The following is a 25,903-nucleotide window of genomic DNA, read 5'->3' on the forward strand; positions in this document are numbered from 1 at the left end:
TGGCAGTTGATGTGGAGCCACAAGCGGGAACAAATATTGAGCAGAACTGAACAAAGAAAAGGGCATTTTGAATGGTAAATTTAGCTTCGACAAAACCAAAGGTATTTTTATCTACTGTCGCTGTGAGGTGAGTTGTCACGGAGTACGTTGAGTAGTCTCAAATGCCAGAGAGAAGGTACTGGAACACTGCAGGTATTTTTTATTTGTCATTTATACAGTGGTATCTTGGCATACGAGTGTCCCAACCAACGAGTGTTTTTTAGAGTACAACTAAAGTAAAACTAAAATAATGATATTTGTTAATAGCAGGGTCCGTCAGGGTCTTTATAGTCGTCAGAGACACTTATTTGCTGATGTAGTTCTGTATGTTTCTGTTGTTCTGTTCTTGTTGTCACAATTGTTGTTGTTGCTGCTGTTGTCCTTGTCTCTTTTTTTTTTTTGTCCCTCTCTTATCCCCGCACCGCAACACTCACTACTAACCCTTCATTCTTGTGAGTTCATTGTCAGTACTCACCCATTACCCAACAATGTTCTGTTATGTCTATTGTATACTTATTATTATTTATTATGACTGTTATATAAATTATTTACGGTGAGAAGAACTTTGACTTTGTATTTTACCACATTGTTATATTACCTTATCATTTTCCTATGTATTTTAAAATACTAAAGACTACATTTGGAATACAGGAAGTGAACAGATGTATTGCAATTGATGTGAAACGGATGGTGGGTAGGATTAAATAAGGTTTTCTTCTAGCTACTCCTTTTGGACATGTGGAACTGTGAATTGTATTTATGTGATGTATTCCAATGTAACTTGCATACTTGTTCAAATGAATGAAACCATTACCATTACAACGACCATTACCATTACCATAGATGCGAGCCGTCTCTGGGCTGATTTTTTGCTTTGAACTGCAAGCTAAAATTTGTGTTACGATGTGCTAGTTACCGGCAGGCATAGCCAAGGACAGCTATTTGGGGGCTTGTGTCAATATGACAAAGGCAGAAGTGAGCCTGAATATTTAATAAACAAAAAAATGCATAAAGCAAACATATTGTGCAGTCTCATGTTGATAGATGTATTAAAAACTTTAAAATGATATTTCAAAGGTACACTTACTATAAACAACTAGTTAACTATGGACAACATGAAATTAATCATGATTAAATATTTTGATCGATATACAGCCCTAATAGCATAGCTATGTCAACTAGGGCGGTCTCATCTAGTTAGGGTTGGGTCAAAGGCGGTATCATGTCCATGAGGAAGGAGGTTTTTCCTTCATGGCGTCTTGAAAACTTTAAAGCTGACCAGCTTCTCTTAAAAGTGCAGCAGACGAGTGAGTGTTGAGTTTTCTCAACTTCGGTGCTCATATACAGGCCCCAGGGACACATATTACTGTTAGTCACTTTTGCATAATAGGGGACCTCTTTAATATGTTTTCCACAAGTCTAAAAAGAAGTTAACTGCAGACAGTAACACAACAGTCTGAAGCTTAACTTTGATAACAGGTCACGACCCGTCATTGAGTCTGCTCCTCTTTTTGATGTCAGTTCGAAGAGATTTTGGTCAGATTGCAAATTTCACGACATGCATGTGCTCTTAAGTCGGCCTGTAATGCTAACTACTGCTGTTGAAATGACTGTTATTGCGCATCACCAAGGCTAGGTAGCAGGAGGGACTTTATACATTTACACCTATTAAAAAATACACTTCACTGCAACGTGATCCAGACCTCGGGAGGACATACTATGATGCCATATATTGTATAGGAATAAAATTCTCCTTCCATTAGCTCATTTGCTGGCGTAGCCGAGTGTTGACCAATTGCCAATGAGTTATGTCTATAAAGATGTCACTTACAATAGCTGTTAGTCCATGGTTCTCCATGGACTATTTGCATAAAGCGCATATACTGTAGTGCCATAACCGACTCCATATGAATGCATTAAAAGCTACACTTTCAGTCAAATTGCTGCTCTCTGCTTCCACTCGCTTCTCAATCATCGTCAGGGAATATATGTCGATTCAGCATCTCAGATAACACTTGGACAAATTATTGCCATTTTATTTCAGCAGCTCTAAACATTGCACTTTTTGTCGGGTTTAGTTTTTCCTATAGTTTGGTCTCAAAGGACGCAAAAAAAATCACTAAAGATGTACCTTACTGTTTTAGTGGTGTTGAAAATTAATCAAATAAAATAAAACAAAACGGGATAGGAACAGTACATAAAATGGATAGATAGGAAGAATACAATAAAATAAAATAAGACAATCTCTGACGCCAAGATGCTACCATACTTTTCTGTTTTACACTTGTTTTACACTACACACAAAAAATGCTACAATTGTTTCACTCTGCTAAAAGGCAATTACTGTTTTATTGATTTGCTCAAAGCATGCAAATGCAATTAAATACATATATATATATAAAAAATAATAAAAAAATAATTACAACTAAATACATAGGAGTATAAATACATACAATCAATATGAATAATAATAATAATAAAATAATACAATAAAATACAAATATTCCATTGATAACTGCATAAGAGATCAGAAAATGGAGGGGTGAAAAAATATAAAATAAATGATAAATTAATAATAAATATGTGCATAATTGCTCCCTCACTCTATCGTGATTGTTCGAAAGTTAATTAATTAATAAATGACTGCTGTATTGTGGTTGACTATGGACTATTATTAGTCATAAACTATTGAAAGACAAGTCATATATAGTATTCTGGCTACTAGGCGTCTGTAATGTTACATTGATGAGACATGACATTCAATTAGATCACCTTCACACTGCATGGAGTCAGCAATGGCATGTCCGACATGGCATGACACTCTTGTGTCCCTGCAGTGATGCCGTAGCCTGTGCATTACAGTTGAGCAATGTGTTGCAAACGGAAAAGAATAGGAGTGTAAAGGTAACTATAGGGGTGTTATTTCATGCCTACAGGGCTCTAATAATGGTAAAAATTGTCTTTAAAAAGTCATAAACAGGTTTTCTATGCTCTAACTACAAAAATTGATTTATATTGAATGCTACGTTGCTGAAACTCACTTGTCACGGTCGGGTCTAGAACCAATTAACCGTGGTAAACGAGGAACAACTACTGTATACAGTCAAAAGCAGCCCATCATGTCAATGGTTACCATCCATTCTCATTTAAAATTCAACAAGAAAAACAATCAAAATGGTTTCTTCTTCTCCTTTGCCATACATGTACTTCTTTCACCTCACATCCACTTGAAATCACATTGACCCCTCTCCCATTTAAAATTGACCCTGCACAATGGACATTGTTTAAAATGACAACTACGTATTTATTTAATATTTTCTCTTCAGATAATATGCACTAGGAGAAGGAGAGACAGAACCACACTGCAGTGAGAGGTAAAGGTTGTGGTGTTAATTTTTGAGTCGCAACGGCAAAGTATTTGATCATTTCAGCCTTTAATCCGCATGGCAACAGTCCTGTCCTGTATTTTTTGAAAACGGCTGCCAGAGTGGGAAAATCTGATAACGCCGGCGTGTAATTGCCGTTTAGACAAGCAAATAGCTACTTTCTGACAGTGATAACGTCACCGTCCCATCGGCGTCACGTGACCTCAAGTGACCACTGCCGTCAAGCTGGCATGACTCCCCCCAGTCGACATTTCCCTGATATTGTTTGTCTTGTACTACAAAATGACTCGCAGAAGTATTTCCATTTCGTCGTCAGTCTAGACAAGCCTTGGAAAGCGGAAGACGATGGACCTTGTGTGTGCGGGTTCTTACTTCTTGTATAATTTTGTTGTCACATGGTTTTGTTTGCATGTCTGTTTACAGCGCCACAGGTAGGTGTGCCCTATGTATTAACATCGTTTTCACCCAGTGATACATTCCTATCTGAATGTGACTATTTACTAATCCGACACTGCGTGGATGCCATTTTTTTTCACCCCGTAAAAAAAAAAAACAATTCTTGGAGCGTTCCAGTGTGGACAGGACCTTACAGTAACTAGCGGACAAAAATAATTTATTCTTCTGGCACTGTGGAGGACTAGTCATTGTACTTGTGAGCAAAACAAACCTTTTTTTATTTTATAAACACATGCAGACCACCCACACAATTTCCACAATTAAACTTTAATGTGATTTGCATAAATGAAACACAAAATACTGCTCTTGTTTATTTAGTGTCGTTGTTGTGATTAACACTAAATCTAAGCCACTGCTGAAAAATAGCTTATTATGGGACTTGTGTGGAATTTCATTATTGTCACGATATACAACAGGCATCAAGTGACCAACAAAAGAAAGGCGAGTATAATTGTTACATAATTGTGTTGAGACTTAAAGCACAATTGAAAGGGAAAACAGTAATTGATCATTTCAGAGCTGCAGTCAAAAAACGCACAGTAAATGTAGTTCATTGATGTTTGCTTCAAAAATGATGAACTGGCAGTCCATTCCATTAACTGGTGCTTACAATATTATACAACACACATTTACATTGTTGTTGTGTTGGCATTAACTGTATGTGCAGTACTTGTAAAAATAAATGATTTACTATATGTTCCTCAAGGTAGTTGTGTACTTTGCAAACCAAAAGCTTCCTGCATCTGTCGAGTGCAGACATGTCTTTGCTTGTTCCTGCTTGCTTCTGTCGCTTATTGCTTTTTTTCCACTTTAAAATCATTCTACTTTGTCCCCTAGTCTTGGAGATTATATAGATTTCTTTTCTTTTAAGTGAACCAAGACTTTTAGAATCATTTTTTTTCATTTTTATCTTTATCTTATCTTATCTTAACATATCTGTCGAGCCAGTGACTACAACTCTCTCAACATGCCCGGAGGAGTAATCCAAACAAAGTCTCCTTGTGAAAGCTGTCTGATATCTCATCAAGAAATGTTTGTATCATCAAGGATTTTTGCCTTAGAAACCGAGAAAGGACTTCATGCAACACTCCCTGTGGAATCCAGTGGTAATATGTCCACATTTACCTCCAAAGGAAAGGGTGATAGTGTTATATACATCCTAAACAATACTGTATCTTTTCCAAGACTCTGTAAAGACACTTATAATAGACTTGGTGCTAAGCCAAAGCCAAGTCGAAATGTTGGTATCCACGGAGATTTACTGCAGCTTCAGTATTTAGGGATCTCACAAAAGCCTTCGATAAAATTAATCACGACATCCTAATTACAAAATTAGAAAGGTACGGGATTAGAGGATTAGTTTTGAACTGGATAAAAGCTACCTCGCTAACAGAAAGCAATATGTAAAGCTAGGAGAATACACATCTGCAAGTTTAAATATCACATGTGGAGTACCCCAGGGGTCAATACTGGGACCAAAACTGTTCAATTTGTATATCAATGACATCTGTAAAGTGACGAAAGACTCAAAGTTGGTATTATTTGTGGATGATACTACTGCCTTTTGTTCTGGGGAAAGCACACAAGAGCTAATTAAAAAAGTCAGGGATGAAACGGCCATATTAAAAAGATGGTTTGATACTGTAAAAACAGATTATCCTTGAATTTAAGTAAAACAAAAATAATTTGGTTATAGTAGAAAGGATTGATATGACCAAATACAAATAGACAAAGTGGACATTGAAAGGGTGAACCAAAATAAATTTCTGGGGATCATAGATGAAAAAATGAGCTGGAAATCTCACAACAAAAATATACAACATAAGGTGGCGAGAAATATTTCAATATTGGATGAAGCAAAAGTTATTCTTGATAAAAATCACTCCACACTCTTTACTGTTCTCTGGTATTACCATATCGAACTTACTGTGTGGAGCTATGGGGTAAAAACTACAGTATAAAAGCAATCTTCACTCGCTAAATGTACTGCAAAAAAGTGAGGATAATCCATTATGCCGCGTATAGAGAACATACAAATCCCTTATTTTTAAAATCACAAATATTATAGTTCGCTGATTTAGTAAATTTTCAAGCTGCTAAAATAATGCATAAAGCTAACAATAGCCTATTACCCCAAAATGTCATACGATACTTTTCTACAAGAGAGGAGAAATATGATCTTAGGGAAAAACTAAACTTGAAACACTTACAGTATATGCGAGAACAACGCTAAAAACCCACAGCATTTCAGTATCTGGAATTAAATTATGGAACGGATTGAGAAAGGAACTCATGCACCAAGATGAGCAAAATCAAGAAACAATACAAGGAGTTGATGTTGTACAAATTCAGCCAGCTGCTCAGCTGAACACATGGCTGTCCAAAGTCTGTGAGTGCAGGGGACTACACGTTATTGAATATTTCAATCTCTTCTGGCAAAGAGAAGATCTGTTTAAAGGAAAAGGCCCACACCTGAACAGAGGTGGAGTGAAACGACTGACAGATAAATAATAAATAAATCATTTTAAATTAATCATTTTATTTCCTTTTACAATCTTGATTTTGTGTTTCTCATTGAGACATGGCTTGACAAATGCTAATGCTGTCCTGATTGAGTCTAGTCCTCCTCATTTCAACTTTATATCTGAAACAGGACAAAACCATATGGGTTGGGCTGTTTGCGCCTTATTCAGGGACAATACGTACTCACCGAACAATTTTAATTTGGGCTTTTTTCTTTTTTTGAGTATGTGTCTTTCAAAATGGTGTTAAAACAAACTTCCACACTTTATATTACATTTACAAACCACCACAGATTTGTTTTGTTGAGGATTTTACTGAATTACTTTCAGTTTTGTGCACTGATTTTGACTGTTTGGTCATTACAGGGGACTTGAACATGCATGTGGAGGTAGCTAATGACAGGCATGCTAAAGAACTCACTGCTGTCCTTGAAATGTTTGGTCTAAGTCAGCATGTGACTGAACCTACCCAGAGCAGAGGTCACACTCTTGATTTGATCATTAATAAGGGTGTTGCTTTTTCAAATGTGAATGTTGTGGATGTTGCTTTGTCTGATCACTTTTGTGTTTTGTTTGACCTGTCTTTTACACCAAACCAGCAGTTGGTTCTGCAGGTGTTCAGGGAAGACTTATTTAATAACAGCACAGGGACACAGTTTATTGCAAGGATTAAGTTTGAAAACGTCCCGTGTTCTAACGTTGATGATCTGTTGAGCACTTATACATCAAGTATCGTAGATGTTTTGGATACCATTGCTCCTGTCAAGGTTAGAATGGTTAAAAGTAAGCAAAAGGCACCATGGAGAAAAGAAGAGTCTGTCACGGCACAGAAAAGGGAGTTCCGGAGAGCCAAACGGAAATGGCGTAAGTCAAAGCTCCAGTTTCATTATGAGGTTTACAAAGAAAAGCGTTGTGTTTCCAACCAAACCTTGCGTAGAACAAGGGAGAGTTATTTTTCTGAAATCATCACCAACTGTAGTAACAACTCTCGTGTACTGTATGCTACAGTGAACAGATTAACACACCCACCAGTTTCACTCCCTTACAACTCATTTCTACATCTAAGTGCAATGAGTTTGCAACATTAACAACTTCAAAGTATAAAAAATGCAATCATTACCACAACACAAATAATTATTCTGCAGCCAGCTAGACACCTTGACATTTCACACCTGTCATTGACAAAACAGTCAAAGAGATCATCTGCAGTCTGGGTCCATCAACGTGCTGCCTTGATGAGTTGCCCACTAGATTTTTAAAGTCTGTGCTGAGCAGTTTGCTACCACAACTCAGGCATCTAGTTAACATCTCACTTCAAACTGGAACATTTCCAAAGCCCTAAAACTGTTGTCATTAAGCCTCTTCTGAGAAGAGCAGTCTTGATGCCACAGTACTGAAAAGGTTGTATACCAACAGCTTACGGACTTTCTCCTTTCTAAAAATGTGTTTGATACTTTCCAATCAGGTGTTCATCAAGGTGCCGGTGACAAATGATATCCGTCTGAACACAGATGCAGGCAAAGTCCCACATTTGGTTCTGCTAGACCTGAGTTCTGCCAGTTGACCATGTGATCATGTGGAAGCCACATAAACCATCTCGAGCTCTGAGAAGCTCAGGTAGTGGTCTCCTGCGGGTGCCCAGTTAAGACTAAACACGGGCTGCTCCAGAAGATGTGCTACAATCCTCAACTTTGGCAATGTCCAAATCAAGCTGAAAACACTTCTATTCAACTGTGCATTTCAGAACTGAAAGTATTTCATCTGCACTCTTCATTTTTATATAGTGTTTGTCTTATGGAATGATTTCAGAATGATTTTATGTGTTTACGGAATGATTTGATGAAGTGATTTTACCCTTCTTTTCTGTAAAGCACGTTGAATTTCATTGTGTATGAATTGTGCTCTATAAATAAACTTGCCTTGCCTTGCCATGCCAAAACAGCCGCACTTACCAAAGGAAGGAAATGAAAAATAAATTATTATTGTTTCTTATCAATATAGCATTGAATAGCAGCCCCGTTGCTCAGTTATATAGTATATATGTATATGTATAAGTATATACGATAATTGAATTAACTACAGTAACAGTGTATACCCAAACACTAAACAAGTTTGAAAAGAACAAGACATACATTTCTTTTTAACTATTATGGTTATTTTTTAATCAATGATTTAATTCTGAAAGAAATCTTTCTATTTTACGTTAAAATGAATTAAAATTTATAATTGAATGTAGTAGTGAAATATACAGTATATACCCAAACGCTAAACAAGTTTGAATATTTAATAATTCAACTACAATAAGTATTTAAAAAGAAAGTATTTTAATGATTTTTTAAATATTATTATATATTATTTTTTTAAATAATTTCAATTAAACAGCTTTTTAAAAAGTGCATTGATAAGGAGAAAAAAAAGATTTGATTTCATAATTTTTTTGAAAGTATAGCTTTTTTCAAATTATTATAACTTAATTAAAACAATGTAGTGAATTGTAAAATATACAGTAACAGGCAAAATTAGAGCAAAAAAGGCAAAAAGCATTTTTTTAAGCACAAGCACTCTGTGTTAGTGAAGTGTGCTGAGCCACTACTCCACATGTTATAAGAGTGCTTTACTTTTGTTGTTTTACTTTTTGACACCTGAGCAGCCACTTTACATTGAATGCAGCATTTCTCTGCAACATTTTGTATGATTTACAGCTACATTTTTTAGATCAACAGGTCAATAGCACAGCTTGCTGATACAGAGACGAACATCTGCAGTCCTCTTTTGAAATGTATGAAGAGAAAATAGCAGCAAATGTTTGTGAAGATGACAGAGCTTCACAACAAATGTATATTTAATGTATGATGCATGAGGCATGAGCACTGCATCCATGCACACACTGCGTAGTTAGTCCGGCCAGTTTATGGTGATGAATACCAAGCAAGAATCAAGGCCTTGGGGAAATGAGAGCAGGGAAAAGGAGTTGCATACCGTGACCTCTTGGCCCTCTTGTGTGTTGGCGTGAGCGTGCATAAATGTGTTAGACAATCTCCTCTGAGAAATGTGATTAGTTTGTGTGTTTGTGCCTATCTACTGCTTATGACAGCAACAGCGAGAAAAGCAGAGATGTTATCTTTAGGAGGCAAATGGGGAAGGGAAAGTGGATCGCATGGCTGAGTTTGCTAATCTGCATGCGTAATTTCTGATTACAGAGGATTTTTGTCCACTGAATGCTGACCTTTTAGAGACCTCTTTGCAGGGTGGAGATGTTTGCGTTAATGTTTAAAGCAACATTAAGTGCAGTCACGTCACTGTATGTATGCATTTGCGTGAACTCACTCTTCTACTCCTGAAAGGTGATTAGTCAAAACATATACCCCTACTGTGGCGCCTGTGCTATTATTTTTCTGAAAAATAATAAGTCGGATTACTTGAAATTTCTCGTGCATGCTCTACAAAACACCCTATTTTAACTTTAGAATGCTTAGGCCTGTGCTATTGCCGGTATATAAGCCACACCCACTAAATTTAAAGAGAAAAAAAAGACTTGTACATATATAGGCCACACAGATCTATAAGGCAGAGGTGTCCACATTATACGTGTTTTTAACTTTTAATTAAATAAATGTTTTTTTTTTCCAAACAGTGCTGAACATTGCATGTAACATGCCTAGTTAAACAGTAGCCTACCAGAAAACTCATTCATCGCCATCTTCTTCCTCCTTGGAACTAAAACCACTAAAGTCGTCTTCTTCAGCATCAGAATTGCCTTTCCTTCACTCTCGGTGTCACTTTCGTCTTGAGGCAAATTAGCCCTTTAGCTTGAGCTGCCCTCTTCATCACGCTGTAGTCCAGCCTTTCGAAACCCGTTGGTGAATTTTTTGACACACTATAAAGAAAGGCACACTACAGTATAAACCTTGCAATCCTACTTCCACTCGGTGTTCCCTGTGTCACTTGTTAGCTCCAATGATGAAACATGACACGCTTTTTTGCCGCGGCCCAAGCAGCCCAAACAGAAGCTGTAGTAATTGTACACTTGATCAAACTTACTTAAGATTTGTCAAATCAAAACACGATCGCTGCATAAGCATTCAAAACGTGACATTAGCGTCCACCTCACTCATCCAATTCACTACTTCTTGAAGCTGCACTCTAAGCATCATGGGAATTGTAGTTCTTTTAGCCATAAATTAGCCGCTTCACTATATAAGCCACAGGGTTCAAAGCATGAGGAAAAAGTAGCGTCTTATACCGGAAATTACGGTATTTCTCTGAAAAACACCACATGGCGAGGTAGCTACTACAACAGCTATTAGAGATAGCTTACACAGCCTGCACAATCCCACTTCTTACACCATTTGTCACTGACTCTGATGACTCAGAGTCTAGGAATTTAAACCAGGCCTACAGGTTTGAAACATATGCGCATGGTCATCTGTTCCAACTGGACACAAACAGCTTCATATATAACGATCCTGCTTCTGCTCCATTTGTCACAGAGTACCCAAAACTCCAGTGCCAGGTCTATAAACCTGAAAAACCGGTTCCCTGACCATGACACTTGAGACCAAGCTTCCTTGGAATGGTTACATGACAAAGAAGAATAATAATATGTAAAAAAAAAAACAATGATATTTCCAAAGTGGTATTTCTCTTCAGAGATTTAAATAAAATGAAATAAAAGTATAATATCAAAATATAAACATAAAAATAAGAATAATACATACAGTATAAATAACAACAAACATAACTGCTGAACAACAAAAAATTGCTTAACTAATTCTCCCTAATTTCCTAAAAGTAAAACAAACAAAGAAACAACAACAAAATAAGACTCAGAGAAGAGCATCACACAATTTTTCAGTAGGTGGGGGGCACCATTATGAATTTTTTATAAACCAAACGAATGTAAGAAAAGATCATTAAATTACCAAAGCTGTTTGTTATATTTAGACAGAATGTTACCATGGTGGCACAGTCACCCCTCATTTATTGCTGTTAATTGGTTCCAGACCTGGCCGCGATACGATCTTCTAAATAAGGTTTTTAACATTATTAGAGCCCTCTGGACATGAAATAACATGTATCACAGTAAATGTGTTCCCTAGGGGACCGTAATGGTGGGCGGATACATATGTGGAATACAGGAAGTGACGTCGGAGGTTTAGAGTTCAGCTTTAGCTTTTCGTGGGTTATGGCCCAAACAGGAGCCCGTATTATTATTATTATGATTATTATTTTATTATCATTGTGTGTTGTGAGATAATTTCAACCTGCAATAAATGCCTTTTCTGGCGAGCTGGTGTTCATCTCATTGAACAATTACTGACATTTAGTGGCCAATCTATACTGAATTCTACTTCCTCTGCCTTGTATTTATATTTTAGTTAATTTAGTTAATTAATTTAATTAATTTGCTTGAAAATGCTTAATTTAGGCTAACAATAATTACAATTTGCTTAAATATGCATTTCTTTGATCAATAATAGGCAGTATTCAACCACAAAAGCGAATATTTATTAATTAATTTGCGAAAACTACGCAAGAGAGTGAGGGAGCGATATTCGAACAGTGACATAGCGAGTGACGACTGTACCATCTTGTCTTTTTATAAAGTATTTTCAGCACCTGTCCGGACAGTGATCCAATAAAGTTTAAAGTGGTCATGACAACAAAAAAAGTTAGAAAAAAACAATAACAAACTGAAAGTACTCACTTAATTTATGTCATACTGCTGTCATCAATAAATAAACAACTATGAAATAGGAGTTGAAATGAAGTGGTGATTTTGACTCGATTTTGACACGCACCCCAGCGAGTTGTCTGAACCGACGGCATCTTGGTTGTGTCGTCACTGCCAGACTACATTCCGGGAACCAGATTCAAACACATGCAGCCATGAACTCACAGCAAAGCCAAGTAAGTGACATATTCACTACAATAACACATTGATAACATTCACTGACATTGTGTTGTGATAACTATGATATCACACACGCAAAAAATGAGGGTTTTTTTTTTTACTGTCAGTATGTGACACAGACAGCTGCAAAATAAAAGACCAGTTAGCCCTGGAATGAAACCCCATAGTATTATTCTAGGATTTGTAGATCTAGTAAAAAAAAATATTTAGTCACATACTGAAACTAACAGATGGACTGCAAGTTAGGCTAAAAAGACGAGTGACAGCAAGTCATGCTTTGCTAACAATTCAGGTCTAGAACACTTACGGGTGACACCGGCAACCAGGTGCAAACAAGCACAGCCATGAACGTACGCAGAGAAAGTGACATATTCACAACAATAATAACATTCATTAATATTGTGTTGTGAGAAGTATGGTAGGTTTTACTGGCAGTGACAGCTACAACAGATAGCACATTAGCCACCTAGCTAGCGCATCAGTTAGGAATCCACATTGCATTAGCTGCCATGAGCACTAGGCTAGCTATTATGAAGCATATTAGTAGAAGAAATGCGGATTGACTACCACCTTGGCATGCTTTTCCACAGTCGAACATCTTGTGGGTTTTTTACTTTTTATTTCCATCTGCGGGGCAGTATGGAAACATTTGTCCCACAAAGTTTGACGATCTTACAAGGCGAATGGTGTCTTTTAAGAATGTGAACAAGCTTACTCCATCTCCTCGAGCGTTCCAGCAAAAGCCTTCAACACAACGAGCGGGCATAATATAAAAAAATATATAACAAACAAAAAGCAATTCATCCAGAACTGGACTATAACAACTGAGAAAGCATTCCGACTAGGATCGTCTGGTGTTGACGTCACTTGCCCCTCCTTTAAAAGATTTTTAAAAGGTAAATATTTAAATTTTCAAGTACACATCTAACACAGGAAATATGCCTTCAAATGTTATTTTTCACTGCGGAAATAACAAGATTAACATGTTTTGGTGTCATCCATCCATTTTCTATACCGCTTTTCCTCATTAGGGTAGCAGGGGTATGCTGGAGCCTATCCCAGCTGACTACGGGCGACAGGCGGGTACACCTGGACTGGTCGCCAGCCAATGGCAGGGCACATATAGACAAACAACCATTCACACCCACATTCATACCTATGGACAATTTAGAGTCTCCAATTAACCTAACATGCATGTTTTTGGAATGTGGGAGGAAACCGGAGTACCCAGAGAAAACCCCACACACGCACGGGGAGAACATGCAAACTCCACACAGAGAATCAAACCCAGGTCTTCCCAATCTCCAGACTGTTACTGTGTTGGCCAACATGCTAACCACTAGACCACCGTGCGGCTGGTGTCATTCAATGTCTCATTTAAGAAAGAATCATAGCACGTAAATATGTTTTGGAAACTTCGGGAGAAAGAGCGTTTCTGATATGTCAAAAGTTAGAGATGTTGTGCTTCAGTTTTCTGAGCCTTTTTTTTTTTTTACATGTTTTTTAAAACTTAAATGTGAGTCAAGATTGACTCCTGAAATTTTGTTTTTGAGAATTTGCCCTGATACCAGTATATTGGAATCTACCATTTTTGAGTACATACATGCAGTTTCTGTCTTACGGAATATTGTCCACTTCAGCCTATCGAAGATAAAGACCACGGACTGTTTGTTGTGACAACTATGGAAAAACAACCTATTGACAGTGCTTGACTTTTCTACCAGCCTTTGACAATTCGCCATGCAAACATGTTGTCTATGGTTGTGTTGGATCTGCTAGAAGTACTGTATGTTACAGCAGATGGAGCAGCAGGTGAAGAGGCTTGCATTGCCTGCATGCCGCTGTGCGAAAGGGAAGCATGCAAAGGCCGCGTTCCACTAGAGTGGCTACATAAGATGAGAGCGGCCTGGCCGTTTCTCTGTAAAAGGGAGAGTATTCACCACTCCAGGTTCAATATTGGTAGAGACATCGTAGCGCATACGTCCTTGCAGTGCCTGTACACAACACACTAAGACATCTCTTCACGCTCAGAGCGGTTGTCTCTTCCACAGAAACCTTTCTCAACTTCAAGGCAAGAGGTACTGTTTTGTTGCCGTTCATCAGTTTGTTGGCTTCTGGGAGCGCTATTGTGCACTTTATTTACTTTTTACATACACACGGAAACTGCACTTGTCCAACATAATAATACCACCAAATGTTTTCTTACATTTCTTATACATATTACTGTTAGAACATCATTAGATAGTCACTTTTGTCTAATAGGGAACTTGAAAAAAAACATGAAGGGGTCATCTTATATTCGTGTCAAAACAGTAATTATAGCTCGCCCAAAGATCAAAGACACGGCTCAATAAACAATGAATAATTTGGTTTTTTTATTGACCATAATTATTTTTGTAACTTTTTTTTCCACATGCCACAATTGACTATGCTAAAATATGTATCGGCGGTGCGTGAATGTGTGTGAGAGAGTGAAATAAGCCACAGTCGGAGGTCATGTGAAGTCAAGTGACAACATCTTGTTCGTTACATTCAGACAGTATTGACAGGTCTTTACAGGTCACTCTGCCTGAGATCAGCGTTTCCAGGCAGATTGGGGTCAAGAGAAAGCCTACCCAAGGTGAGTATTCCAAGAATCATGTCAGTTGGACTTCCTGGCAAATGCTCACATTCACTCGTTTTCAATTGATTGGCAGGTTTTTGCTGAGGTAAATGAAGTGGTTAGAATACTGAGAAGCTGTCATGTCCGATATGAATCAACTCACCCCTCCTATCAGGAGTGCAGTCACCGAATGAAGACATGTATTTTTCCCCACATCATCACCTTTTATTACGGCTACAGTCAAACGGATGGAAAATGATGGCCATTTATGAAACTTACCGGTGACTGTTCTTACAAGAATCTGGTAGGATTTTGTATAAAATTGCACTGTTAATTTGTATAAAAATTACATGATTTTTTTCATTGAAATTTGTGATTAATAATGGATATTGTTTTTAATAACATCCTCTAATCTTAAATTTCAAACCACTTTGAAATCATAGCAGAATCTAACTTCAAATATAATTTTTTAAAAAAGCACTATATTTGTTAAAGGTCCCCTATTATGCAAAAGTGACTTTTTAGTGATGTTAGTAATATGTGTTGCCAGAGCTTGTTTTTGTGCACCAAACATGAGGCATGACATGATAACTGCCTCTGAGCCCAGCACGTACATACTCCACTTCACGGTGGAGAGCTTTGTAAATATTTTTTTAAAGGCTTCGCTACACATCATAAAATAAAGCCCAGCGCTCTTTCAACTATCTGTCAGTGAGCTACAGACATGGGAGCTGTAATTTTGATCATGTTTTTCTTCAGTGAATAGTAGGAGCGTAACGAGTCATTCACTACATTGATGCATTTATATTCCTATGATTCAAATACACCAATCTGGGTTCTCTAGTTTCCATTCCGAATGACATATTTACTGATCTAAAATTGTTTAAAAGGTAATCAATCAGTTGAATCTATACCAGGAAATAAAGCATTGGATTTAAGCACCGCAGGCTTTACAGTGTGTATTCTTGCTAGTTGCTGCAACGTTCTTTCAAATGGCTGCTCTGATCAGGAGGATTATCGGCCCAAAAAAAAGCCCCTGCTGCGATTGGCTCGTACAGGTGAGAAAGTTTCAACACGTAATTGAAGACACCATACCACATTCATTTGCTGAGGAATATGCATAATGTCCCTCACCTTTGGGTGCAAAGTGCAGGTTTGGATTGCACGATTTAAAGTAAATAATTCATCATGGAAAGGTATACCAACCTCTGTTCATCCTGATTTTGTATTGCATTTTTAACATTTTTTTTGTAGTCATTGATAATTTATATCAGCATTATTAATCATTTATACCTGATTCCTTGCAAAAACAATAGGGATGTAGGAAACTTCACCTGCACTGTCCAGTATCCGGGGATTTATTTCACAGTCACATTGGTTGAATTTTTGGCTAAAAGGTTACTGAATCGATGTAAATTTACTGAATCGTGTCAGATAGTATCATTCTAAATGAACTAATATCGTCCTTGAATCGTATCGGCAACCACAAATCGTGATACAAACATTATTAAAATGAAGCGTTACACCCCTAGTGAATAGGCTAACCTACCATGATGTTGCTTTTAAAATGTAGTGTAATGTTAGCACTACAGTTGGTAGAGGGCGTTTTGGGTTAGTTATGGCTACTTACAGCAGGGACCCTTGCGTAGCACCTTGATGCGCCGCTGGGTATGGCACTGGGCTTTCTCCAGCTCGCACTCGTTTGAGTAGGTCGACGAATCGGAGCCGCAGACAGGCGCCACCAACGATGGGCAATCCACCCTCTTGCAAATGCACCGGGCCTCGGCGGGGTCGCTAGGGTCTCGCTCGCAAACGGCGCCGAAACCGCACAGCATCCCTCGGCAGCCTGCGAATAGAACGAAACAAAAACTACTTAGGAATGATCAATAACAAATCAAAAGCAACTGAAATACATGTGCAAGGTTACGTCTTTCAGGAGCATCATAACAAAGAGGTCAAGGCATCAACTGGAAGCAGTTAATAATTGGACAGAGCGTGAATTGGAAAAGTGAAAACAAGTTCATTATAAATCAAGTTCATTTTTGTACTTTAATAATGGCACTGCATGAGAAAGACGTAAGAAAAACAGTTCTCTATGACCACATGGTCATTTACAAGTACGTTGCGCAACACAGTAGCAACAGAACCAATGTTGTTATAGTACTAAGGAGCAAACTGTTCAGCCAGCATAAATAGCGCTGATGAATTCATTGTATACAGAACAACAAGTGTAACGCTAAGTAGCAACATTTTAAAGTGCATGCAGAGGTAGATATGTACATGGATGTTCTCGTGGGCAGCTAAATATGTTACCAAACCATATACAAGTATATATTGTATATGCAGTGTATATATGTAGAATATACTGTATACAAACTTCATATTTGACCTAATCAAGTTTTGGTGTCCATGAGAAAGTGGAAAGGAAAACATTAGCTCTTTGGCTGCATGGTCATTTATTAACAAGCATATTGCACAACACAACAGCAACACTAACCAATGTTGTCATAGCGGTACATTTTAAAGCGTATGCAGAGGAAGATTCATCTTGGTGGATGCTGACCACTCATGATACTTCAAATGCAGCTACTGCCTCTCCGTGGAGTTCATTAAAAAACTCATTAGGAGGTTGCTTACAGCCACAGCTGTTAATGTCAATTTTTGACCCAACCTGTTTTTGTACACCAGACATCCAGCGACTCTAGCAGAGTGATCAACTGAATAGGCATGCTCATGAGCAATGAGTACTGTATTTTTTGAAATAGCTCACTCATAAGTGAACATGTTAACTGTTGCAGAGGTAGCAAAAATTAAAAACATGAAAATGCAAAACTCTAGAGGGTACTTTTTTAGTCCATGTAGCTCTCTACAAACAAAGTTTTGTGGACATGGCTACAAATGTAAAGCAGTTTTTCAATTATTCTGCTAAAGAACTGCAGATGAAAACATAATGTCCTTGGTAATGAAACGACTCAAAAATGATGCAATGACAAAAAAAAGCACAAACCAAGCAGGCTTGTGTTGTTATATCTTATGTACATAAAACATCAAGTTAGAAACTAATTGACCCATGTTGTGGCAGCACCAGCTGGTACGGCTCTGCGCTCGCTTTGACGGGGACGCTCTGGAGCCAGCTGGCGTGGCGTCCTTGCTATAACGCTCAAAGGTATCTTAACTTCATCCACGCTCAACAAAATTCACGTTGAAAAAATGGAGAGCGAGTTGGTATCTGTGCCGAGGATAAACACGTCACATTAACACACACTCTCACACAGATAGCCATACGTCTTATCACTGGCTTCCAGGCCCGGACGCAGGACAGCGTGTCCACTGAAGTAGATAGACAATCTGATACACACACATACACACACCAACACAGACAGTGTGTCTCCGTAAAGCGAGTCCAACATCTCCCGAAGGCATCTCACACTATCCTGAGAGTGTGCACAGAGACATGCCCACTGTTCCCAGTAGGTAACTGACAGCTACCTGAATTCAGTCTCTTTTGTATCTGGGGAAAAGATGTCAATGCGTGTGTGTGTGTGTGTGTGTGTGTGTGTGTGTGCTACAGTCATTTTAGTGTTTGTGTGGTGCCACTCTTGACATCCCACCTTTTATTGTGAGGACATACTTGTCATTGTGGGGACATTTTCACTGGTCCACACAAGAAATATCCTAGAATGAGGTCCTTCACCAGATGAGACTGTGTGTTCTTGTGATTCTATGTTTGTGTGGCACGAACGTTGACATCTCACCTTTGCTGTGGAGACATCATTGTCTTTGTGGGGACATTTTGACTAATACACACAAGAAAGACGTGAAGATGAGATCCTTTCACACTATTAGCTTGTGTTTGTGTGAGTGTGTGTTGAATGTGTATGTGTAGACGCAGTCTGTATCTATTCCTAAGTATGCTTCACTACACATCTTAAAACAAGTTTTAGATCTTTCACTCGTGAAAAATGGGAACAAAAAAAGTGTTAATGTAAAATTATAAAGAGTTTTTTGTGTTAACATTTTTGGCTTTCTGGAACAATTAATTGGATTTACTTCCGAAAAAATGAATAAATATGAGTATATGTATACGGGACATCAAAGTTGATAGAAAGTGTAACTACTAACTGTGAAATGTAAATCAAGATGCCGATTTCCTCCCATGTTTAAAACAAGTACTTTTTAAAGCACACAAACTTCGTACAGTGGAACCTCAGTTATGCCCCAGTTAGCGTTTTTTTTCTTTCTTGATCAAAAATGTAATCAAAAATGTTGCCTTGGTTCGCATACATTTCCTTGGTTAATATACAACATGGCACACTAAAAAGGGAGAGTTCTCACTGACAGTTAACACATCATCTGGACAGGAAAAGCAGCCCAGGTGTGGCGGTTTGCAACCAAATCTCTTCAGCAATATTTGTGTTCTTCCCCAATCTGACTGTAGCCTGGAGCCGAGAAAAGCTGACACCAGACCTGCTGCCTTGGTCAAAGCCAAGGTATCAGGTATGTGCAGTGGACTGAGCGTACAAACTTCATATTTATCAAGTTCCTTCCTCTGGGTGGGGGTGGGGTTTGGACGCACACATTTGATGCTTGTGTGTTCTACGCGATCACTGCAAAAAAGACACAAGATACTTAACAGGAACACCAAGGCTAAAACAACAACACCCTTCCCCAAAACATAGTCAGCAATAAATATGTTGTGCTGGCTCTGACCCAGTTTGATTGACAGGTGATCTTCGGGAATGTAGGAGGTAGATGGGATCAAGTGGACTTATCCTTTAGATAGAAAGGTATCGCTTTATAAATGTAACAAATAAAATAAAAGGAAAGTCTTCCGGAAAACTATGACAAATGGTTTGTCCAACATGTAACCATAAGCGGTGTTTTTACAATATAAATCATATGATCTGTTGGCATTTTAAGAGTTTTATCATTTGCTTTAAAAAAAGAAAAGGCATGCTTGTATATAAGCATACAGTACGTAATACAGACATCCTTATAGTTTTATTTATTTGACAAATGGTTTATTACTTATGGGTTATTAGTAGCTAGGTCCCAGAGGTGCCCCTTCAAAGTTGTTTTGCTTCATAGTAGCCATGTTTTTGAACCAATCCTACTCAAGCTTCACACACCTTTGCTTGTCAGTCCCCTAAAGGTGTGGACCAAATGTGCTGATTCGTGCTGATGTGCTGATAAACACCCTAAAGTTACAGCGGGTGAGTGTGTATAACACATTTCAAGTCAATCTAATTTAAGAGGTCTGGGGTTTAATAACAGCGCCACCATGTGGTGCTGTCAGAAAAATAATCGTGCAGGAAACAAAGTAGGTTGTTTTGACAAATTTTCACCTTTTTTTGTGCAGCAGTTCAGGAGTACGTAGAGGAGCTAACACAAAGTACATACTTCAGGTTAACAAATTAGGACTCCCTACAGGTTGTGGTCAAACTGATTTGGAAGACAAGCTAGCATAGTAGTTGCTTATTCTCAGAGGTGCCCCTGAAAAGACGATTTGCTTGATAGCAGCCATACCAATCTTGTTAAAATGTTACACACGTGCTTGTCAGTCACCTAATGGCGTGCACCAAATATCGTGGTAATTTGTCTGATCACTCTAATGTTACAGCTGTTTTGTAGCGTGCTGTTATTAAACTTGGTGTCCAAAGTGTAGCCCAGGGATCACCAACGTGGTGCCCGTGGGCACCAGGTAGCCCCCCACGACAACATGAGGTGCCCGCAAGCCTGCTTTTCATTCAGGTTTTCAGTTAATAATGAAAGAACAGTAGGAAGAAATGCATTCTGAAATACAAAATGTGAGTTGTGGACACCAGCATTTCGTTAATGTTCAGGTAAAACAAGCATATTCGCTTTGTTTGGGTTTAAAATAAGCTCTGAAAATAAATGTTATAAAAATGAGTAGCTCTTGGCCATTTTCATTTTGTAAAAGTAGCTCTCACAAGGAAACACGTTGGTGACCTCTGGTGTAGCCATTTGTGGCCTGTGGCATTCTAAAAATATAATTTAACAAGAAAACTAAAAAAAAATAACAACCACAACAGCAGCAAAAGTTGAAAAATCAGCAGTAATTTTGCAAGAATAAAGTCAAAATGTTAAGAGAAAAAAGTTGTAATCTAACAAGAGAAAGTCGTGATTTAAAACAATTACTTCATAATATTATGAGTGAAAATAACATTGTTTGTTGTTGAAAAATAAGTTACGGGAAAAGTTATATTATGACAATAAAATCTAAATATTTTCTGATTAAGGTCATAATTACATAAGAAAGCTGAAATAGTTGGAAAAAAAACAGTAGAATTAAAAAAGAGAGAATAAAGTAAAAATATGAAAAGAAAAAAAGTCACAATTTCACGAGAACAAACTCGTAACATGAGGAAGTATGATGTCATCTTAGTAGCATAGAGTTAAAATATTAATGAAAAGGTTTTTTAAGTCGTAATATTATGAGAAACAAACAAAACAGTGGGAAAAGTTATGCTATGGGAATAAAGTCATTATACTACGAGAAGAAAATTTACAATGATTATTTCAGAAGAAAGTTGAAATAATTGGAAAATGAAAAAAAAAACATAAAAATTGGGAAAAAAGTAAAGACTGAAGTTGATACTAACAATACACCTGTTCACCTACAGGTATATCACAAAGCTGAGATGCAGTTGTTTCTTGATACATACATAACTTCTTAGCATATTTAAACGTGCTGCTTTACAAATGATCAAAGTGGCCCTCGCATCCTATCATTTTTCAGTACGTGGCCCTCGCTGGACACCCCTGATGTACATGCTCATTGGAGGGTGATCATGATAGATGATGATGATGATGATAGATAGATATTTTACTGATCTCCAGCAGCTCTGCAAAATTGTCATAATAAACTTAATCATTTAAAAATAAAACAAACAAGGCAACAGGAGACATAAGAAAAATAAGAAACTAAAATAAGAATAAATAAACATAATATTGAACAGATCACATCAAATTTGTAGTGCAATAATACATAATAAATAATAATAATAGATACTAATAATAATACGTAAGAATTTAGTAAGTCCAGTCCTTTGTGTGTTTTTTATCGCTCCCCCTCTGTAGTGTTTAAAAGCCACATGGTGTGGGGGAGGAATGATCTGCTCAGTCATTCGGAGGAGCAGGGCAGTGACAGTAATCTGCCACTGAAACTGCCCTTCTGTTGGGAGATGATGCTGTGCATTGGATGATGCTGGTTGTCCATGATGGAAAGGAGCCTCCTCAGTGTCCTTTGCTCTGCCACAGATGTCAGGCTGTCCAGCTCAGTGCCAACGACAGAGCCTGCCTTCCTCACCAGTTTGTCCAGGCGTGTGGCATCCTTCTTCTTGAGGCTGCTCCCCAAGCACACTGTTGCCTACAGGAGGGCAATAGCGACCACAGTCTGGTAGAAGATCTGTAGCAGCTTCTTGCATACGTTGAAGGACACCAGACGGCTCTGCCCTTTCCTGCACAGAGCATCCATGTTGGCAGTCCAGTCCAGTTTCTCATCCAGATGCACTCCTGGGTATTTGAAGGTGTGAACCACCTCCACAAGGTCACCTTTAATGAGAACAGGTTCAGGGTGTGTCCTGTTTCTCCTAAAGTCCACCAACATTTCCCTGGTCTTGGTGGTGCTGAGGTGCAGCTGGTTTGTGTTGCACCAGTTGACAAAGTCCTGGATAAGTTTTCTGTACTCATCCTCCTGTCCAGTCCTGATACATCCCACGATCCGCGTACTTCTGTACATGGCAGAGCTCAGAGTTGTACTGAAAGTCAGACGTGTACAGGATAAACAGAACAGGAGAGAGCACAGGTCCCTGTGGTGCTCCGTGCTGCTGGTCACAATGTCGGACCTGCAGTTCCCCAATCACACGTACTGAGGTCTGCCAGTCAGGTAGTCTGTGATCCCTCCCACCAGGTGTGAAGTACTCCTCAGTTTGTCCCTGAGGAGCTGAGGCTGGATGGTATTAAAGGTACTGGAGAAGTCCAAAACTGTAATCTTCACAGCACCACTGCCTCTGTCCAGGTGAGCGAGAGATCGGTGGAGCAAGAAGATGATGGTGTCCTCAACTGCCACTTTCTCCCGGTATGCAAACTGCAGAGGGTCGAGTGCATGATGGGTCTGTGGCCTCAGGTGATAAAGCAGCAGGCGTTCCATGGTCTTCATCACATGCGATGTCAGGGCTACTGGCCTGAAGTCATTCAGCTCACCAGGATGTGGTCTCTTTGGGACAGGAACAATGAAGGAAGTCTTCCACAGCTGTGGAACCCTCCCCAACCCCAAGCTCAAGTTGCAGATGTACTATAGAGGGTCTCCCAGGTCCCACATGTAGGCTTTCAGTAGTTGAGGTGACACTCCATCCGGACCTGCTGCTTTGCTGGAGTGCGGCCTCCTCAGCCTCGCACTTACTTGAGCTGCTGTTATTCAAGGATGTGTGAGGAGAGAAGGGTGCGGAGAGGTGTCCTCTTTCGTGCTGGTGACTTGTGTGGGCGCTACTGTGTGTGGGATGGGCTGGTCAAACCTGTTAAAAAAACAGGTTTAACTGCTTTGCCCTTCTCACATTCCCCTCAAAGTGGGCACCTCTCTTTGAGCTGCAGCCCGTGATGGTCTTTCAATCCCTGCAACACCTCCTTCATGTCGTTGTTCTGCATCCCCTTTTTTATTCTCCTTCCGTACTGCTCCTTTGCTGTCCATAGCTGGACTCTTTGTTCGTTCTGCACCCATTTAAGTGCTTGTGTGTCTTTGAAGGTCTTCTTCTTCAGGTTCAGAAGGTCTTTGATGTCACTTGTTATCCACGGCTTGTTGTTAGCAAAGCAGCATAAAGTCCTTACTGGCACAACAAAATCCATACCGAAGTCGATGTAGTCCGTGGTGCAGGTGACCATTTTATCTATATTATTACATTTCTAACTGGACCATTACAGAAACACGTGCATCACTGATTTTGCAAACCACAGTAGCAAAACACTTGGACTGACAGGTCCGGTACCAAAACACTTGAAAAACCTGGCCTAGTGTGCTAAAAGAAATAAAAATAATACTAATAAAGGAAAAATGTATTCATCAAGAAGGGGATGTTTGAGGATGGAGAACTCATTACATTTTGGTGCAGGTCCATGAAATATATTATGAATGTTTCACATTTTACTACCTCTTTAAGATTAATATGTAGGAATAAAATTCAAAATAATGTTTCAGCTTTGATCTGTGCTTTACTAAAAAGCAATACGGTGCAATCATCTCAAAGTAGCTCATGTTGGGATAATCGGCCATATTGTTGTCATTACTTTCCATAATAAAAACACAGCTGTTCAACGTAACAAATAAAGGTAATAAAAACATCTGTTATCGCCTATTGCAGTGCATGACGTGCTACTAAATTCTCATGTGAACAGGCTTAACAGGGAAGAGTACTCACACGCCCATGCATAATTTATACAACTTCTACAGCTTTTTCTACATGTACAAAAAATCTATGTGACTGATGGTGAGGAGCCCGCAGTCTAACAGCCTTGTTCATTTAAGCGGCAAAATATGGAAGAGTTTTAATTTTAAAAGTTTTCAAATTCACCTGTATTCAATATAATTCCCATCACCAGAATACATTTAGAAAACAAGACTCTGCAGTAGTAGTGTGCAAGAAAGGATTAACATACAATACTTGTACACTATGTGGAATCAATGTCCTCTGTCTCTTCACTAAGGCAATTAATAATAATTTAAAAAAAAAACTTCGGAAATCATCAATAGAGAGCCATGAAGACTGCTACAAACTACAACAAACTACAAGCATGCAAACATACAACAATGAAGGAGAATGAGGGTGTCTACTACTACTACTACTACTAATACTACTACTGTCTACCCACGGTGTAAGAAGGAAAGGTTCCGCAGGTCCTTCATACCGACCGCTGTCAGGCTCTACAACACCTGCACCACTTGAACCATGTTGTAGTCACTATGTATTCTTTACTTGCGTATCTTGCTTGCTGCTGTAACAAGTGAATTTCCCTGCTGTGGGATAAATAAAGTACAATACAATACAATACAATACTTCTTGCCATGTGACTGTTTGTCACTCTTGGGAGACAAATTTGTATCCGAGAGGTGACTGAGGGCAGCAAGAAGAAAAATTGTATTGTATTTGTACTTTGAATGACAAAATGACAGTAAAGTGGAGACTGTGGAGCATAATGCTGCAGCATCCCAGGTAAAAACACAGCAACATGGTTGTCATTTCTATTTGTTTCGAGCAGTTAATTTATATTTTTTTATCCAAGGGGAGACTAAGAGCAGAAAGAAAAAAAAAGAAAAAGGTAAAAGTGCAAAGTGGAGACTGTGGACTAAATTAAAGCAGAGTCCAGGGTCAATTAACATTAGTATGTGTGTTTATTTTTGTAATTTCCAGATGTTTCTAGCAGGTAGTTGCATTCTTACAGAGAAGAGATAAGGGCAACATGGAGAAATTGTCGCGTGTCCTGAGCAAAGACACAGCAATGGGTTATTCATAACACATTTTCATCCAAGAGGAGCGTGACGGCAACCAGCAAAAATATCACTGCAGCAAAGTTGAGACTGCTAAAATTAGCACATGTTTATTTTTGTAATTTGGATCAGTTTTTAGCAGTTAGTTAATGTTTTTTTTAATGCCAGAGGAGACTGGGGCAGCCAGAAATGGATAGTTGCAACCAAGAGGAGAATTTGGAGTATGATAAAGATGTAAAGATGGAGCAACAGAGTATTCTAACATTAGGGCTACAACTAAAAATTATTTTCTTAGTCGATTAATCTGAAGCTTGTTGTTTCAATCAATCAAGTAATCGGTTAGTTCCAAATCAATATAAACCCAAGACAAACAGTTAGTGGTTTGGACCGCAACACATCAGAAAAGCAGCAAAAATGTTGATCACTGTTTTCCCAAGTCAAAGCTGATGTGTGTGAATATTTTGTTTTTGCATAAAACGCAGA

At 38.5% G+C, this 25,903-nt stretch overlaps 1 protein-coding gene across 6 annotated transcripts in view; it reads right to left on the reverse strand.

Moving 5' to 3' along the window:
• agrn (agrin) overlaps positions 1-25,903 on the reverse strand; it is a 379,909-nt gene that overhangs the window by 192,551 nt on the left and 161,455 nt on the right. For all 6 annotated transcript variants that reach the window (XM_054781405.1, XM_054781230.1, XM_054781147.1 and 3 more), the window contains one exon: positions 16,550-16,765. In XM_054781405.1, the coding sequence (XP_054637380.1) occupies positions 16,550-16,765 (216 nt within the window). The remainder of the gene's footprint in view (positions 1-16,549; positions 16,766-25,903) is intronic.

The sequence above is a fragment of the Dunckerocampus dactyliophorus genome, chromosome 1, assembly GCF_027744805.1.
Source record: "Dunckerocampus dactyliophorus isolate RoL2022-P2 chromosome 1, RoL_Ddac_1.1, whole genome shotgun sequence".
Lineage (NCBI taxonomy): Eukaryota > Metazoa > Chordata > Actinopteri > Syngnathiformes > Syngnathidae > Dunckerocampus > Dunckerocampus dactyliophorus.